General features: G+C 40.1%; 1 protein-coding gene across 2 annotated transcripts in view; it reads left to right on the forward strand.

The window, feature by feature from the left end:
• Window positions 1–40: 40 nt before the first annotated feature.
• The window catches only part of LOC122342594 (myelin regulatory factor-like protein), a 28555-nt gene continuing 9852 nt past the window's right edge, over window positions 41–18743 (forward strand). The window contains exons 1-17 of one of the 2 annotated variants that reach the window (XM_043236532.1): window positions 41–1872; window positions 2290–2387; window positions 3621–3708; window positions 3815–3876; window positions 3962–4331; window positions 4417–4520; window positions 6651–6798; window positions 7044–7239; window positions 7321–7397; window positions 7482–7592; window positions 10928–11018; window positions 11142–11342; window positions 11500–11608; window positions 11693–11802; window positions 11898–12058; window positions 12628–12694; window positions 12764–12852. In XM_043236532.1, coding sequence (XP_043092467.1) covers window positions 2342–2387; window positions 3621–3708; window positions 3815–3876; window positions 3962–4331; window positions 4417–4520; window positions 6651–6798; window positions 7044–7239; window positions 7321–7397; window positions 7482–7592; window positions 10928–11018; window positions 11142–11342; window positions 11500–11608; window positions 11693–11802; window positions 11898–12058; window positions 12628–12694; window positions 12764–12852 — 2030 coding nt within the window. In that variant the 5' untranslated portion in view covers window positions 41–1872; window positions 2290–2341. Of the gene's footprint in view, window positions 1873–2289; window positions 2388–2635; window positions 2709–3620; window positions 3709–3814; window positions 3877–3961; window positions 4332–4416; window positions 4521–6650; window positions 6799–7043; window positions 7240–7320; window positions 7398–7481; window positions 7593–10927; window positions 11019–11141; window positions 11343–11499; window positions 11609–11692; window positions 11803–11897; window positions 12059–12627; window positions 12695–12763; window positions 12853–18743 lie in introns of those variants that run through there. The other variant, XM_043236530.1, reaches the window with a different exon arrangement.

An 18743-nucleotide genomic window follows, 5' to 3' on the forward strand; every position in this document is an offset into this window, starting at 1 on the left:
ATCTGTTAGTGTTTTACTTTTCAAAAAAGGATGGCTTAAAGGGTTAGCTCACCCAAAAATGTTAATAATTTCTCACCCTCCTGTCATTCCAAATTTATATGACTTAATATGATGATATCATAAGTGAAACCTGGGAGGTTTCTGCTCCAGCTTTGAAGGTCTAAGTACCCAAAACGTATGTGCAAGAAATTCCAAAGCTTAGTTTAATCAAAGCTTAGAAAAAGCATTCAGCCTTATGAACGCTAAAAATACTAAAGACTTACCAGACTTTAAAGATCTCAAGCATTTAAATAGACAACAGAACATGACTTTTGGTGTGTGTTCCGGTATAGTTACATTTTAAGTTATTGGCCTTAGACCTTTAATATTTAAACATCATGGTTAAGTAAAGAATGCAATGTTCATCACTGCAAGTTTTTATGCAATGAGATCAAAATATAAAAATATAATTCTAATCAACACTTCACGATTGATTGATTTTGGCAGCTTTAATAGTAAAAACATGTTTATCATATATAAAGGTTTTCAGAAGAATTGCACATTTATTTATTTAATATCCATACATGTTGGTCAATCTTAATCAATTTTTTTAAGAAAATCAAAATGGCAGGCCAGACGTTTCCCTGTTTATAGTTCATTAGTATCAATGGTTAATTAATAATTAGTATCAATGTTATAGGCATGATCCGAGGATTCTTTTAAAAGTCAATATAACATGTAGAAATTGACTGAACCATGTAATAATATATCATAATTTTTTTACCACAAGTTGGCACTGCCCCAAATGTTTTTGAGCATCTTTAGAACATGTTTCGATAACTATGCAATGTGTTTGTTAAATACACATTTTACTCCAAAATTAAAAATGTCCGACACTAATCATTTTGACTTCATGTCACGCATTAAATCTTGTAGTTACACATTTATTTAACACTTTACATGTACTTACTATTTAAGTTTGCATAATTGCATGCAAGTATCCCTGATCCTAAACCTAACTGTATAGTAAGTACATAATTAGTAGTTAATTAATATTACTCTGTACTTGTAAAAGTGTAATTACACTGTAACAAGCACACCTGAAAATAAAGTGTAGCTATAAATTTAGTTCACTCGGCAGCCATGCTTTTAATGTGCCCGAATGGTGCTTGCTTAAATGTAAGTACTTCTCTGAAACATCTATAAATATCAAAAATACTTTTATAACACTTAAAATCACAACATCATTGTAATATTTTCTCTTTTTTTTATTAATTTATGGGCAAGCGAAATCTGCTGTTTTTTTAATTACCAAACAACTACACGAATGATAAACTACAGTAAAATGCCTCCCGGTTACAAAATAACAAACTCTATAACAACTAAACAGCTGAACTATGTGACTATGTGGCTTCTGTCTTAAATTTGGTGCAACCACTATATTTTATTTGTGACCTAACTGTATTGTTAATGCTGCTGTGGTAAATTTTTGCTCTGGTATTTGTTCCGGTCAAACGCACAAGGTGTCCAGGATGTCAATGATCTATTTGCACGTAAACACACCCATCAATCCCTTCAGCCTTCGAAGCATGTCTCTGCGCGATTACCTCATAAAGCAAAGCTTCCTTTATGGCCTCCTGCAGGTGTTTGCTTGGCGGCGGGTGGATTTTGCCTCTAGGGTCAGTGAACAAAGTACACACGAGTCCGCACGACGACTGCCATTTTCATTGAATAAGAACCTCTTTTTTCGGATTCTGTATACATTTCTAATTATTTCATTGTAAGAATACATCTACCGACGGTGTATGTGAAGTTACTGATGGATTATACTTGAGCTGTTTACTTGGATGGGTCGAATCCAACAGAAAAGAAGTCTGCATTTTGGGCGGAAAGGTAGAAGCTTTTTCGTTGGCGTTTTTGAGGAAACCCAATCTAAATGTATTGCTATTGGGATCAACTCAAGGGGACGGGCGCTTTAATAATATTTGCATTGTACTAATTCGTTTAAAGCGGGTTGTAGTGATGATTTGTTAACCTAACCTACACTACATTAAGATGATTATATAATATCGTCATTTCTGTTAATCTGATGTGTACGGGAAGTTTTGCAGACGCGCAGATCGGCTAAAATGGCCGCTGCTGTGGTCAGTTTGAGCTTGTGTCAGGAGGAATCTAATGTGGTCGTGTTCTTGACATAACAAACTGACTGTTTTTTTTTTTGCTGGGAAAAGGTGAAGCGATTAGTATTTGGGTTAGTTCATGCTATCTTTCCATGTCAAAGGTACAGCCTGTCCCATTTTGTTCACACAGTGCTTTTATAGTAGAAAGTTTTGACAAAACTGGAACTAATTCGGAAATTTCAATGGATGTTCTTGGAGAAAATGAGGCACTGCAGCAGTTTTTTAATGGTAAGACATCTAAACAACACTTACTTGACTTACCTTACAATGTTAGTTAAACGACTGCTTTTGCTGGTCAGGTGTATTGTCTTTGTTTTAACCTCTTTATGTATGTTACTATCAGCTATTGTTTCTGTGAATTCTATGAATTATATTACAGGTAATTCATTATGCTGTGCAAACGACACAGATTAAGGACTGTACATGTTAAGATTGTATGGAGGCTGTGTTTTAGATGGTTTTCATATCTAATACAGGTGGCTTGTAATCTATACAGTATGAAGGTACAGTTTACCATCAATAGTTCAAGGCCACGGATCTATAAAACGGGTAAGAGGAGCTAACAGATCAAGGCCATACATTCATCTATATGTTCATCGTTTCATCTGTGTAATATATTATTTTTATAATTGGTTTAAAATGGTTGATTATTGCAGTGTGTTGGTTTTATTATGTCCGCTGAGAAACCCATTTTAATTTCTGGAGCCATTTCTTGATATTATATTGATTATACATTTAGCCTGTTTGTCTTTCCAAGGCACCTCGAGTTTATTATCTTCATTCTCTAGGGATTTTGCCTGAAATTTGTTTAAAGGTCCATGTGGGCTGTTTGTATGGTAGTGTAAGTGGATATTTTAGATATTTTAGCTATTTCCAGCAACCTTTGGAAGCTGGTTTCCGAACCAGACTGTCTGTGTACTGTAGGTGGTTCTCAACATCCCTTTCCTTTCTTGGGATTATTGGGGTGTCCTGGTATTTGGTGGTTGGGGGGACAGAAAGGTATTTGTCAATGCTTTGAAATTTTTCAGAAATTCATTGTCTTGGCTCTAGAGGTATAGAAAGCTTGCATATTCCATTTTAATCGTCTGTTAAGTTGCAATTGCATCAACAAAGGTCCAAGTATTTATATGTGAGCTGCATTATATTATACATATACTACTCTTTTATTAAACAAGCAGCTTTCTGTTTTTCAATACAGCAAAGTCATGTGACTAACTTCAAAATAGGAACTTCTTCACCTTTAAGTGAAATCTTGCCAAGCGCAGGAAATGTGACTGCGTATTTAATTTGGTAACTTGTTAAATTTGGAGGTTAAGTTAAATCTCAAACTACTTTAAAGCAAGAGAATCAATGGATAAAACAAATTGACTAAAAGCCTAATTTCATCAAACCTCCTTCACAAAATCCATCATATGAGGAGAAATTTAATTTAATTTTAACGCTTTTTTTTAATTCCATCAGGACAGGATGTGAGTGGTGTGTTAGAGAGTGCTGTGGTAGACACCAGTATTCTGGAGCAGTATTTGAGCAATGAGACAGATCCCACTTTGTGAGTTCTATCAAATATTCCAAGTAAAAACATTTCAAGTAAACTCCACTTAACCTAAATGACAGGTTGGCACAGCATTTTTTTGCATGTTTTTCTCATTTGTTAGTATGTTACCCGACTCGCCACCAGATTCAGGATCAGAGCGCAGTTCTCCACCACAAATACCAGGTGAAGTCTTCTCTGATCCGAAATTCCAACCTCAAAGTTCTTATATTGCTGCGTGTAGTTATTAAACAACACATCTTGTCGCCAGATTCAAGAAGGTCACCGGAGCAAAGCAGCAAGAATGTGTATAGACTATCAGAAGAGTCCTTCCCTCTGTCTTGTCCCTTTAAAGACAGGAAACATGATGTTGGCATACCCCTTGGGAAACAAATTAAAGACATTTCACCTGCTTCACTCCCTCAGTACAGTCTCAACACAGCTGAGAGTTACACACAGGCAACCACATCCCATAATGCACCCATCCATGCTGTCCCACTATATGCTCAGTGCCCACCAATGGGTCTTCCGACAGGACACATGCCAGCTAATGCAGCTGCTGCCTCCTCATGTGTGCCCCACGCAATGTGCTCAGAGACAATGTATCCTCATATGCCCCCAAAACATGATCAACGTGTAGGGTAAGGATGTGTGCTGCATGTGCTGTTCTGCTTATTTTTGCAGTCCATTCAGCATATTTACAGTCTTTAGTACTTCTTTTAACAGAAATATCTTACATGAGAATAAGAAAAGAAGAAGGTCAAACTCTTTTGAGGGGCACACAGAGCGGCACAGGTGTGCTGACCCAGTTTGGACCAAACCAACATTCTGTAAGTATTGCATCACGTGCAGAATTTTTTTCTATTTGCCCATCTGCAAATGTTGCTTTCACGTTGTACTTTTGGGTTCGTAACAGTTTTAAGATCAGGTGCCCATACCCAAATTTGCTTAAATGTTTTCCTGGTTCATGTGAACCAGGTGTGGTTTGCTATCGATGAAGTGCGATTCAGTTTGTGTTTACTCTTACTCACAGAATCTCTTTGGACTCCTATGTACTTTTCATCATTTTCAGTACCTTCGTGGCAGGTAGACACAAATCCTGTTTTGTGGCGAAAGAAAGCCAAACATTGAAAAAACATTGAATAAATTATAAAAGCGAGACAAGCAACAGTGCATTTTTTGCATTTGTTTGCATTGTCATTATCTACTAAAAGACATAAAAGGTTGTAAACTGATGGTGCAGCCATACTATGATTTGGCCCCAAAAATACAGTGTGTACCATAAAACCATAAAACGTTCATTCAAACAACAAATGTGTAAAAGCTTTACCTTCTTTAGTGAACTTTGCTATGCTAGGTATTAGCAGGAGAAAAGAGTTTTGTGACCTTAGAGGGAGCATGATGAATTGTAGTGTGATAGAAGACTAGTTAGGGACATAAATAAGATAATAGAAATACTCTAGCACCTGAATTTTGGACTACCTGTAGCTTGTTTATTGGAGATTGAAAACAACCACCTAGCATTGCATTGCAATAGTCCAGTCTAGAGGTTATAAGTGCTTGAATTAGCTTTTCCGCATCAGAAACAGGCAATTTTTCAGCAGCTTGGCAATGTTTCTAAGATGAAAAATGCTGTTTTTGTAACATGAAAAATATTTTCAAAAGAAAGGTTGCTGTCTTATAACAGAGTAGATGAGGTAACAGGACAAACAATACAAATGTTGAGATGCAAATTGTATTTTTTTAGTCTAATAAGTATTTCTATTATGGGTCATCAAATATTTTACATTTTTAACACACTCTGTTAGCTTGGATGATTAAAAGTTTTAAAAGTTCTTTTAGAAATATATAGTTGAGCATCATCAGCATAACAATGAAAACTAATCTCCTATTTTATTGATATTACTATGAGGCAACATGTATATTGAAAATAGCAGATGGCCTAGGACAGATCCCTTCGGCACTCCATACTCATACACATATCACATATAATACATTCTAACAGTTATTAAGTGGAATTTGGAAACAATGTTAATTGTTTATGTTAATTGTATTACCTAATATTTTTCTTGTTATCCATACATGTTGTAATTTGTCAAATGAGCACCAAAATATAAGTAAATTGTAAGTTAATTGTGAGCAAAACTTCCAAAAGTACTGAACTGCACACACATCTGCCAGTAACTTCAACAGGCACATAAAACTATATGCTTATTCGGTTCTTTTTATATTATGTAACATTATGTTATTCATTGCTATTCACTTTCAGATGTTTTGCATGCATGAAATAATTAACACATATATTAATAATTATTATTATTACTATTTTTTGTTTGTTTCATTATTATTAGCAGTTTATCAACTTCTTATTGCATTCCTACTCACTACCCCTACTAGAAACAGTAAAAATAAAATACATTAACATGTCACAGGTTGACAAAATGAAAAAGAAGATGAAGAGAAACATTCTTTAATTTTCCAAATGTTAATTCCAAAAGCAAATCCTAAACACAAATAACGATGGAGAGCTGAAAAATTTAGTGCCAAACAAAGGAACTAAGGGATAATGGGATACGAACACAAATGGAAACAAATTTACTAATCAAGAATGAGGAATGGATCCGAAAGACCGCAGTGGAGCTAGAGCGACAGAGCACCAAGGATGATCCTTACGGAGCCAAACTGATTGAGGGACGAGGCAAAGCCAGAGGAGTGCAATCCTGTAGCAATAGAGGTCCACTATATGCTTTTTAATACTAGGCATCCCACACTTGCTCTACGTATCAAACGGTTTGATCTCCTTGAAATGGATGGACTCACACTGTAAAGCCAAAGAATCTGAGTCTTTGCTCATCACACACAAACCGTTTTTTTTAAATCTGTTAACTGTGTATTACTGTATATTCCATCCTTTACTTATAATTCTGTGTGTCTTAACTTAATGCTTGTGTTGTCTTCAGGTCCAGAAGGTGGATCATATGAAGCACAGTGTTATGACAGTGACACAGCTGGTGTAAGTCCAGTGGGCAGTGTGCACCAGCTGCTCACTTGGGACCAGTATCAGCCCAGTCATTGGTGCTCACTCCACAACAGTAGATCTGAAAGCCTGTAAGTAACTCTTTGTAGATCAAAGAACACCATAGGATTACCATGGTACATGTCCAAACTTATAATGCTATTGTACTTTTCCTTTAATGTATAAAATGTTTCTTTATATGTCATTTGTACAATGTATGCCTACTACTCTAGAAGAAGGAATTTGAGGGCCCATAATTCATGTAGAAGACATCTTCTTCCATTTACCAATAAAACCCATGAAGCTCATGCGTTCATGTCATTTTTCTTTTGAATAGACCACCTCCAGGTTACCATGTGGATGCTGATAAGGGTTTCAGCTACTCCACAGCTGATGAAGCCTTTGTGTGTCAGAAGAAAAACCACTTCCAGGTGACAGTTCACATAGGGATGGTTGGAGATCCTAGATTTGTCAGAACGTCAAGAGGTCTCATACCCATAGAGTGCTTCCACCTGAATGTGTTTGGGGTCAAGGTAGTAATAACATGGCTCAAAACAGAAACATCTGTGTTCTGAATGTAGATTATTTATTTGACACTTGAATCCATTTTGTAGCTTGAAGCACAGGACCATTTCATCACTATAGAGCAGTCGCAGTCAGACCGCAGCAAGAAGCCATTCTTACCAGTCAGGTAAGTGTCAGGATACTCAAAGCATGTGGAAAAACATTTAGAATGTGTCATTTTTACAGTGTTTTGGTTTAACATCTCTTTCAGAGTAAATCTGCCAGGAGACAAAATCACAAAGGTGACATTAGGAAGGTTACACTTCAGTGAAACCACAGCAAATAACATGAGAAAAAAGGGCAAGCCGAATCCTGACCAGAGGTTAGTTACAAGCAGTCTCTGAATGCTGGTCCAACGTGGTCCAACGTGTGTCCAAATGTGTATATTTTTGCACCCATTTCATGGTAATTCGTACATTTTGCTTATTATAAACACCTAATTCACTCCTAAATGTACCCCTTAAAGAAATAGTGCAAAATCATGATTTATAGTTCATATACACATGCATTTTCTGGGATCAAACTCATGATTGCATAACAACATACCATATAATATAATGCAATGCACAAACTACTAAGCCACACTAAACCTGAATTATGACGTACATTACATTACAATTGAATTGTCCTGTTGCTCATGAGGGCGCAATTGTAGCATACGCTCTGATAGATGTAACATTAACCCCCACCAATCCGCACCATACAACACCGAAAAGGGAGAGTGGGTGGGCGCCCTGGAGGCCAATACGTCACATATGTCATAATGAGTCACAGGAGGTCTCCAGGGTGAGTTAGGAGACTCGGACGGCCACAGTAGTGTGAACAGTTCAGGCGGCCGTGCAGACAGTGCAAACAATTTAGGGGGCCATGCAGACAGTGCAAACAGTGATCCGGAAGGCCACAGTGGAGTTGAAATGACCAAGGACTGAGGTGGAACCAGAGGGAAGAAGAAGCCTGTTAAAGCCAGAGGACTAGAGGGGCGAGGCAAAGCCGAAGGAGTGGAATCTTGAGGCGGCAGATGGTTTGACGACTGACCAAAGTGGAGCCAAAGCGACGAGGGAACCCTGTGGAGCTGATGGACTGCCAGAGCACGGCAGAGAGGACTAAGCTAGGAGCCATGGTAGAGCCGATAAGTCGAAGGGCCAATGGGGAGTCCAGGACTCAGAGGCTGGAGGCAGAGTCATGGGATCCCCAGCCACTATGCTGATGGATGCTGAATAGGGCTGACAGGATCCAGAGGTGGAGACAGGAACGGGTGAGAAGGCTGGAAATCTGAAATCTCCTTTAGGCTTAATACTGCTATGGCAGCGCAAGCTCAGGAGGGTGCTCTGGCAAAGCATGCTCAGGACGGAACGAGCAGAGTCTCTGGGCAGCTGGACAGAACGAGAGGACGGAGGCAAGGGGCCTTACACTGGGGGGTGGTCAGGTCCATTAAATCTCCCTGAGTTTCTTGAGGGTTTGGCCAGACAGTCACAGGAGTTCGTCACTCTGGCAAGGCTGCTGGTGCTCATGTCCTCATTGCATAATTCCTCCATTTACTGCTCCAATGACCTGTGCTCTTGGTGGAGGTTGGAAAGGAAATCCTCAGCCTAGTCCATCTTCAGTATAGGTCGGTCCCTCTGTCACGTATTGTGGTTGTAGTGAAACTTCTCATAGGAAGTAACAAAATGATTCTTTTAATATAGGAACTTAGCATCATCATACAATATACATTATTCAACATTAAGGACCGACAAAGGAAAATGCAAGAGACAGGGTATTTAAACACAAAGACATAATTGGGAAATCAGAAACACAGGTGGGGACTAATTAACTAATAATCCAAAAAAAAAAAAGGGCAAACAGAAAGACAGGGTAACACATTAAACACAACACACGTAACATTTGGACTCTCAATTAATAAATTTTTTAATCTTAATAACTCCATTATTTTAATTTATACAATTAGTTGTAAATAATTATGTAGCAATGTTTGCTGAGAAAAAAAAGAAAAAGATTTATTATCCTTTTAGACAGTGAGGTAGATAAAAACAGTGTTTCAAAATATTTTAATTCTGTGACTCTCCTCATTTATTCATCCCATTCTTGCATCCTGTTTGGAATATGTTTCCAACCTTTGCATCAAATTGTTATTAAAAGTTCACCCAAAAATGTATTCTTATGTTGTCCCAGATGTTTATGACTTTCTTTCTTGATGAACACAAGCAAAACATTTTAGTCTGTATTATGCAATGTATTATATTCTGTATTATGCAGGACCACTCCAGAAACCACATAAGGTAAACATGACAGTCAAGTTTAAAATATTACTGCTATATCCATTTACTACCCCTTATCCATGGCCAGGTCGCGGGGGCAGCAGTCTAGGCAGGGACGCCCAGACTTCCCTCTCCCCAGACTCCGAGCTTCTCCCGAATGACTGAGCTCTTCACCATATATCTAAGGGAGTACCTAGCTACCCTACAGAGGAAACTCATTTCGGCCACTTGTATCCAGGATCTCATCCTTTCGGTCATGACCCAAAGCTCATGACCATAGGTGAGAGTAGGAACGAATATCGACTGGTAAATCGAGAGCTCTGCCTTGCAGCTCAGCTCCTTCTTCACCATGACAGACCGGTTCAGAGACTGCATTACTGCAGAAGCTGCACCGATCCATCTGTCGATCTCTCGTTCCATCCTCCCCTCACTCATGAACAAGACCCCAAGATACTGAAACTCCTCCACCTGAGGCAGGAACTCCCCACCAACCTGAAGGGGGCAAGCCACCCTTGTCCGACTAAGAACCATGGCCTCAGACTTAGAGGTGCTGATTCTCATCCCAGCCGCTTCACACTCAGCTGCACCTTCTCTAAATTCACAAAGCACATGTGGACTGGTTAGGCTCCCAGGAACCCTCCAGTACCCTGAAAAGGGCATAGTGTTGGTCCAGTGTTCCACGCCCAGGACGAAAGCCACATTGATCCTCCTGAAAATGAGGTTTGACTATCGGATGTATTCTCCTCTCCAGTACCCTGGCATAGACTTGCGTGAGGAGGCTGAGGAGTGTGTTCACCATATAGTTGGAGCACACCTTTCAGTCCCCCTTCTTAAAAAGAGGAACCACCACCCCAGTCTGCCAGTCTAGAGGTACTGTCCCCCACCTCCATGCGATGCTGCAAAGGCGTGTCAGTCAAGACAGCCCCACAACATCCAGAGACCTGAGGTACTCGGGGCAGATCTCATCCACCCCCGGTGCTTTGCCACCGAGGAGCTTCTTAACTACCTCAGTGACCTCAGCCAGGGTGATGGTTTTGCCTCCACATCCAAACATGCTGCAGTCCGCTTGGCCCACCGGTACCAATCAGTTGCCTCAGGAGTCCCACGAGCCAAAAAATTTAATACTTGAGTACAATTAAATTTTTTAACTTTTACTCAAGTATGTCTTTTACTTGAGTAAAATATTTCAGTACTTTTTACACCTTTGCGATCGGTTCACAGATTGGTTCTGTTCCACAGAAATGATGATATTTTAAATGATAATAGAGAAAGAGTTTCATACTTAAAATTACATCAATAAAATCATCTATATGAATGTAGTGTTAACATTGATTAATGCATATTCAAATATGGTTAACAGCAATAAAACTAGTTGTATGTTTTTTCTTATGTTTCATAGGTACTTTAAGATGGTTGTTGGTCTGTATGCGACTGTGAAAGAGGAACGTTTTCTGCTGGTTGCTAATGTTTCTGAAAGAATCATTGTTAGGGTAAGCTAAAATATTCTGTTATGAACTCCCTATTTGCACATATTTTTCTCAAGAACTGCTGCTTCAGAAATGGAAGCTTTCTATTGGACTTAACAACAACTTTTATCATCTCTCCATCTAAAGGCCTCCAACCCTGGTCAGTTTGAGAATGATAGTGACGTGCTCTGGCAAAAAGGACAGATCCCAGAGACCGTTGTGTGTCACGGGAGGGTTGGCATTAACACAGACAGCCCTGATGAGGCTTTGGTGGTTTGTGGGAATGCCAAGATAATGGGCAATGTCATGCATCCCTCAGACAGAAGGGCCAAACAAAACATTCAGGAAGTGAGCATTTATCTGCTTAGACAATATAACGACAAACTATCAAAATGGCATTCAAATAAGCTTTCTCAAATAAATGGCCTCCCAAAAGTTATTCTATATATTAACATCAGATCCAACCAGCGAAAACCACTAAAATGTTACGTCTGTGACATTGCAGGTGGACTCAACGGAGCAGCTCAAGAGGATTGCTCAGATGAGAATAGTGGAATACGATTACAAACCAGAGTTTGCCTCAAGGATGGGAATTGATCAGTGTCATGAAACGGGTACAGGCTAAATTATCATACGCGCTGTATTTTTTATATTGTTCTGAAGACAGATAATCACATATCAGGTGTCTCTTTGATTAGGAATCATAGCGCAGGAAGTCAAAGAACTCCTGCCTTCGGCCGTGAGGGAGATGGGTGACATCACGTGCATAAACGGGGAGACGATTGATCATTTTCTCATGGTGGACAAAGTAAGTCTCTCAGATATTTGTTAGTAATAGCATTGACCTTCTCTAGACATTTGAGGATGGTGTGTGAAAATAATTTTGGTCGTTATTTCCTAAAGGAGCAGATTTTTATGGAGAATGTAGGTGCTGTGAAGCAGCTGTGTAAACTCACAGATAACCTTGAGACACGTATTCAAGAGCTTGAGGTTTGGAACACTCGCTTGGCCAAGCTGAAGAGGTTGGGTAGCATGCAGTCCAATGGTGGAACTTCTGCTAAAGGGTCTGGTTCGATTTTCTTCACTTTCCACACTGCATTTCTCTCTATATCCCTTTCATCAAGTTTGTTACACATTTTCTCAACAAACAAGGAGACCCATGAATCGGTGTTTCCTACAGTCAAGCACTGAACATTTTCTAAGTTACCTAACCTAGGTGAAAAACAAGTGCACTTCCATAAATTAAATACATTATGGAAATGTACTTGTTTTTCACCAGGGAAAATAGACATTGGTTTATATACAAAGGTAGCAAAGAAAACATTTCTCATTTTAAACTTAGTTTAATTTAGGGAGCCCTGCCCAAAACAAGCAAGAAAACAAAATTTTGTACACTATTTAGCCTACCATTTTATTCCTGCATGTCATGCGCAGGGCTTCGTATTAACTTGATGCGCTAAAATAAAGTAATAAAAGTTACAAATTTACAAAATTAACGAATTTACATAAAATGACTGCAACTTTAAAAATATAGAAACTAAACTGTTAATAAAAACTCTCTTTTACCACCATATGTGTATGTATTTTATTTTCATCTGAAATTATTTGTTTTGCTAAAATCTTTGTTTCACAGGAAAATCCACAAAAACCACACACTCCATTCAAAACTTCCTCCGCCAACACCACCGCAGTCAAGCACAGTATGTAAAAATCGCTTTATTTATCAATTTGTACAATATATGTGACAAATATAGATACTTCTCTTTCAGAACTACTTCTGTGGGAGATATCACAACTGTCTTCAACACAGAGTATTCCAAGCTAGTATTATCATGCTAGTAACAACCATGGCTCTTTGGTAAGACGTTCTTCTTAAGTACACTTTATCTTAAACGTTCTATTCATATATAGTATCAAATTAGAGCAAAACTAAAACTAAAAATAAAATTGGAACCTCCCGAATGGGTCAGTAATGAATAGAGAATTAAACTGTAATTTTTTGTTTTACTGTAGATTTATACAATTACAATTATAGTAAAATGTCATTTAAATAATCTGAAAATGCTGTTATTTAATAGGTATTTCCTGAATGAAGCAATCACCTTCATGGTTTTTGCATATCTTTTGTATAGTATATATATATATATATATATATATATATATATATATATATATATATATATATATGTAGCACCCCCTCTCTCTTTCTGATGTAGAAATTTATAAGGGACTGCTCTTGGTTCATAAATAAATGCCTTGTGTTGTTGGATTAAGGCCCCCCTCTCTCTGATCTTACCTTTTTATATGTTATTTCCGGAGACAATACCCTTGAAAACAAACAAGATGTTTCACGGATAGAAAAAATATAATTTAATGAAATAGAAAAGAAAAGCAAGATACTTCAATTAAGAAAAATACTTCCTAACTCCTAATTTTCTCCAAACCACGTATCTCCCTCCCTCTTTAGGTTATAGGAAAACAGACAATGTAATGAATAAATAAATCAAATCAACGTAACAAACAGCAACAACAGTGGGCCCACAAAATCACACACACACACACACACACACACACACACCTCCCCGTTGCAGGCCTGTGTCGTGGCTAGTGTGCGTTGAGGCCTTGAAAAAAACTGAAACTGGCCGCTTCACTCGAATGAGCAAACGAAAAAACAAACACACAGTACCCTTTCTTCCCGTTCCCGATCGCGATCTCAATATTCCACCGCGTCGATCGTCCACGATGCCGGAGGAACACCCAACGTTTCCGGTAGCTGGAGCGCGCTATCCGGAGGAATAAAAGAAAAAAAGTCCTGCGATCTTGAAATCCAACGAAGAAACGCGTCTATCCACGGTACACGACGACAGCGATCGTGTGAACGTTTTGACACACGAACACTATAGTACAGCTGATGGTCGCGGCGCGGCGTGTCCGTGAACGCGTTCTTGAGAAAACGCTGATAAACTCGACGTTAATATTAACTGTATGTTAATAATCAATACAAAAGGAAAAAAAACACACGGGTAACGACAATTGAACGAAAAGCCCAATTTTTCCCCTAATCTCTCGCAAGTTCGTTCGACTCACGACTCTCCTTTTTTCCTTCTCTTCTATTAACCAATCGGATTCCTCTCACCTACTTTGGGGCGGGTTTAAATTACAGGATATCCAATCAATGAAAACCAAACAAGTTAGATTGTATGCACCACGTTTTCCCCTGTGCATTTCTACCTAACTTTACGCTACATAACGTAATATGCAAAAAGGTAACTTTAAAAAGAAAAAGGAAAAGAGTAAACATTACAAATATAAATTAAAACAAACTGAATAAAATACATACTTAAACCCTATCAGAGATTTATTTTCTATAGGGTTACACTCTCCCCCTTCTAAAACATCTCATGCCCCCATGAGATTATTTTCTAAACTGGGACTACTACTCTGGGTATTAGGGAATTATTTAATAGAGCACACCAAGAACACTGAGCTAATGGGTGACACCAAACTGTATTACAGAATGGTTTCCTCAGCCCTATATTACCCCCACCAGTTATTACCATCCCTCTTAGAACCGAATTTAGAGAACGGTTAGTGGGCTGGCCTAATCTGTCGTAGCTCAGTTTGACCACAGGCCTTATTTCTCTTCTGGGGCGTAACTGGACTGGCTCTACTGGATCTCTTTGGACACTCCTATTCCGACTCACTCCCCTTCTAGATTTGATTCCCCTGCTTCAGCTAGGTTTGATTCTTCTAGGAATTCGTCTTGGAGCAAAGGTACAGTATCATCAGTAGAAGGTTCAAGTAAGTAATGTTCACCGTAGATAGCGTCCTTTTCCACAGAAGGCGTAAAAGGGTCACTACTCTTTGTTTGTGGCTGGTTTTCCACCCGGTCTGGGTAAAAGTAGCACAACTCCTCTTCACTTCCCAGTCACTCTCCTGGTTGTTTACTTCCAGGGTCACATTTGTTCCTCCTGATCCATTTCCTTGTTTTCTCTTTACAGATCGTGCTCTTGTTTCAGGTTGTGCCAGACGATCCACTGATGCTGGAGGAGCAGTCAGTCTCACATCATCCCCAATTGGTAAGATATGATCTCGATGCAAAGTTCGTACACTTCCCATACCACTTTCAGGTTTCAGACGATACACTGGTAAATTTGTGAGCTGTTCAACTACCAGGTAAGGAATGGAACTCCACTTGTCACCAAGCTTATTCCTCCCCACCATAGCAAGGTTCCTAATCAACACTCGATCTCCGACAGCCAAGATCTGGTGTTTCACTTTCCTGTCATACAACCGCTTATTTCTTTGTTGAGACTTTTGGGCAGTTTCCGTTGCTAGCTGATAGGCTCTTTGCAAGTCCACTTTCATCCTTTGCACATACTGATGATGGTTGTTGACTCCTTTCCATCTGGTACTGTTCCAAAACATACATCCACTGGCAAACGAGCCTCTCTTCCGAAAAAGAAGATAGTATGGTGAGTAACGGTTGCTTCATTTTTAGTACAATTATAAGCATGTACCAAGCAATTGATGTGTTGACTCCATCGGCTTTTCTCTGCTGGATGCAGTGTCCCAAGCATAGATAAGAGAGTTCTGTTAAACCTTTCTGGCTGTGGGTCCCCTTGTGGATGATACGGTGATGTTCTGGATTTTCGAATTCCAAGCATCTTCAATAGCTCCTTTATAAGACCACTCTCAAAATCTCGACCCTGGTCAGAATGTATACGAGAGGGTAAACCATAATGAATGAAGAACTTGTCACACAGGGTTTTGGCGACAGTCAGAGCTTTTTGATCTTTACAGGTGAATGCTTGTGCATAACGGGTAAAATGGTCTGTTACCACAAGAATGTTACCAAATCCTTTGGAGTCAGGCTCAAGTGACAGAAAATCTATGCACACAAGGTCAAGTGGCCCACTGCTGGTTATGTGGTTCAATGGAGCAACCTTCTTTGGCAAAGTCTTTCTTGCAATGCAACGTCCACAGTTCTTGATATACTGCTCCACATGCTGAAACATCCGTGGCCAATAGAAACGATCTTTTAAGAGTTCAGCTGTTTTCTCCACTCCCAAATGTCCTGATTCGTCGTGCAAAGACCGCAGTACCTGAGTCCAGTACTTTTCGGGAAGGACAAGCTGCAACTTTTCTTTTCCAGAGGAACTCTGGGTAATTCTGTACAAAAGTCCATTCTGAATTTTTAGCTTAGAACCCTGTCTCTGTAACAGTGTAACATAAGGGTTGGGACTCTTAATAGAGGTAATTATTTTCCCTGACTCTAACACTCGCCTAATGTCACCAATTATAAGATCCTCCTCTTGTGCAGTCTTTAGCTCTGAACTAGTCAGCTGTTCCATTAGACTTAGACTCAGCGTGGTTGGACAAGCATAGGCCTCAGGAATACTCTGGGGAGGAAGACCCAGTTGATCTGCCAGTCTTGACTCCTCAGTCTCAGAAGCGACAGCTAACTGACAGATAGCTCTTACACCTGAATTGGGTATTTCCTTCCAATCTGAGGACTTGTTGGGTTCCCAGGGATAACGAGAAAGGATGTCTGCATCAATGTTATGACGCCCAGGTTTATACTTTACATTAAAATTATAAGTAGCCAATGCAGCTAACCAACGATGACCTGTGGCGTTCAGCTTGGCACTGGACAACACATACGTAAGTGGGTTGTTGTCTGTCATTACTGTGAACTGGGCACCATATAGGTAGTCATGGAACTTGTCCACCACTGCCCACTTTAATGCCAAGAATTCCAACTGATGAACTGGGTAACGTCCCTCTGAATCACTCAACTTCCTGCTTGCAAAGGCTACTGGCCTGAGCCCTTCAGGATGTCCCTGATTCAGGACAGCGCCTAGACCATTCATGCTGGCATCCACGTGTAGTATGTATGGCTTCGTGGGGTCTGCAAAAGCAAGCACAGGAGCATTTGTGAGGCAGTGAATGACTTGATTAAAAGCTGTTGTACAGGTGTCATCCCAACGCTCTCCAAAGGGTTCTGATTCTTTAAAATAGCACCGGCCATCTCCAGGTTTATTAGTTCTTCCAGATGTTGGAGGGTAACCTTTTGTAAGTTCCGTCAAAGGCCTCACTATGGCAGAGTAACCCTTTATGAAACGTCTGTAAAATCCACAGAATCCGAGGAAAGATCTCAAAGATTTTAGATCAGTTGGCATTTTCCAACTCGTTACAGCTTCAATCTTTTTGGGATCAGGGGACACTCCAGCCGCAGACACTATGTGACCTACGTACTGCACTTTAGGCTGACAGAACTGACATTTGTCAATCGACACTTTGAGACCACATTCTTTGAGACGATCCAACACTTTCATCAATCTCTCCTCATGTTCTTCAAGTGTACGTCCAAACACTATGATGTCATCAAGGTAAACTATGACTTGCAAAGGTGCATATCGCCAACGGCTTTCTCCATCAGCCGCTGAAACGTGGCTGGAGCTCCAGTAACACCTTGTGGCATCCGTTCAAATTGGTAAAAACCCAGAGGGCAGATGAAGGCTGTCTTCTCTTTATCTTCTTCAGCCATGGGTATTTGATAATACCCACTACGAAGGTCCAATACTGTAAACCACCTACTACCTGCTAAACAGTCCAAGGCATCCTCGATTCTGGGTGTGGTGTACTGATCTGGGGTAGTCCTTGCATTAAGAGTTCGGTAGTCAATGCACATTCTGATGGCCCCACTCTTCTTCCGTGCAATTACAATGGGCGAAGCATATGGACTCCTTGACTCTTTTATGATTCCAGCAGCCAGCAGTTCTTTGATGTGGCGCCTCACATCATCGATATCCGCAGGAGCGATTCGTCTGGAGCGTTCTCTAAATGGTCTGGCGTCATGTAAACGAATCACGATGTTCAACCCCTGAGCTAATCCTACATCCCATTCTTGTTTGGAAAACACCTCTCCCCTGGCCGACAGCTTCTGTCTCAATCTCTGTTCCCAGGCCTTAGGTAGTGCTGACTCACCAAAGTCAAACAGCTGAGGGTCAATTACAGTTGAGCTCTGGCTCTTTGAGGTGGTAGTGATTGTGTCGGTGGAATAAACATTGGCAATCACTGTTCCAGCTGGAATGGAGATATCTTTGGAGGTTTCATTGTGTACCAGTACCTTGACATTCATATCTTCAGCAACAGAAGGAGGCAGAATCACTGGAGTTATGAACAGTCCAGATGGCAAACTATCCTGCACCGGTCCGTCCACAACAAAGATCTCTCTCTTCATTGGTTGGTCAGTCTCCATTTTACACACTGTGCATATCTTCCCCTTAGATGGAACAATACAGTGTCCAGGCCCCATCCACTTAAGATTTCCTTCAGGTTTGTCAGCGAGGTGATCAGTCTCGGACATTCGAGGAAAGTGGGTCTCTAAGGGCTGAGTCTGGATTCTCAGGAATGTGCCACACTGGATCCTTCTAGCTCTCGACTCAGGGTAGCAAGACGTTTAAAGAAACTTGCGTTGGTACCAATTATAGGACAGGCAGCTGTGAGGACCTTGAGGGTCTGGGCATACCAGTGCCAAGATGGACAGTGGCTCTTCAATCCCAGTGACCGAGGCAGGAAAAGTGACATCCACTACAATGTAACCTCTGTAAGGATAGCTAGAAGAACTGAGGCCCCATATGGATAGGCTAGTTAAAGGGTGAATAGGCACATCACTCAGGTTCTTGGAATACCAGCTTTCAAATACTATGGTTACTTGTGACCCACTGTCTAAAAGAGCGTGAC

Source organism: Puntigrus tetrazona, chromosome 4 (assembly GCF_018831695.1).
Source record: "Puntigrus tetrazona isolate hp1 chromosome 4, ASM1883169v1, whole genome shotgun sequence".
NCBI classification, from domain to species: domain Eukaryota; kingdom Metazoa; phylum Chordata; class Actinopteri; order Cypriniformes; family Cyprinidae; genus Puntigrus; species Puntigrus tetrazona.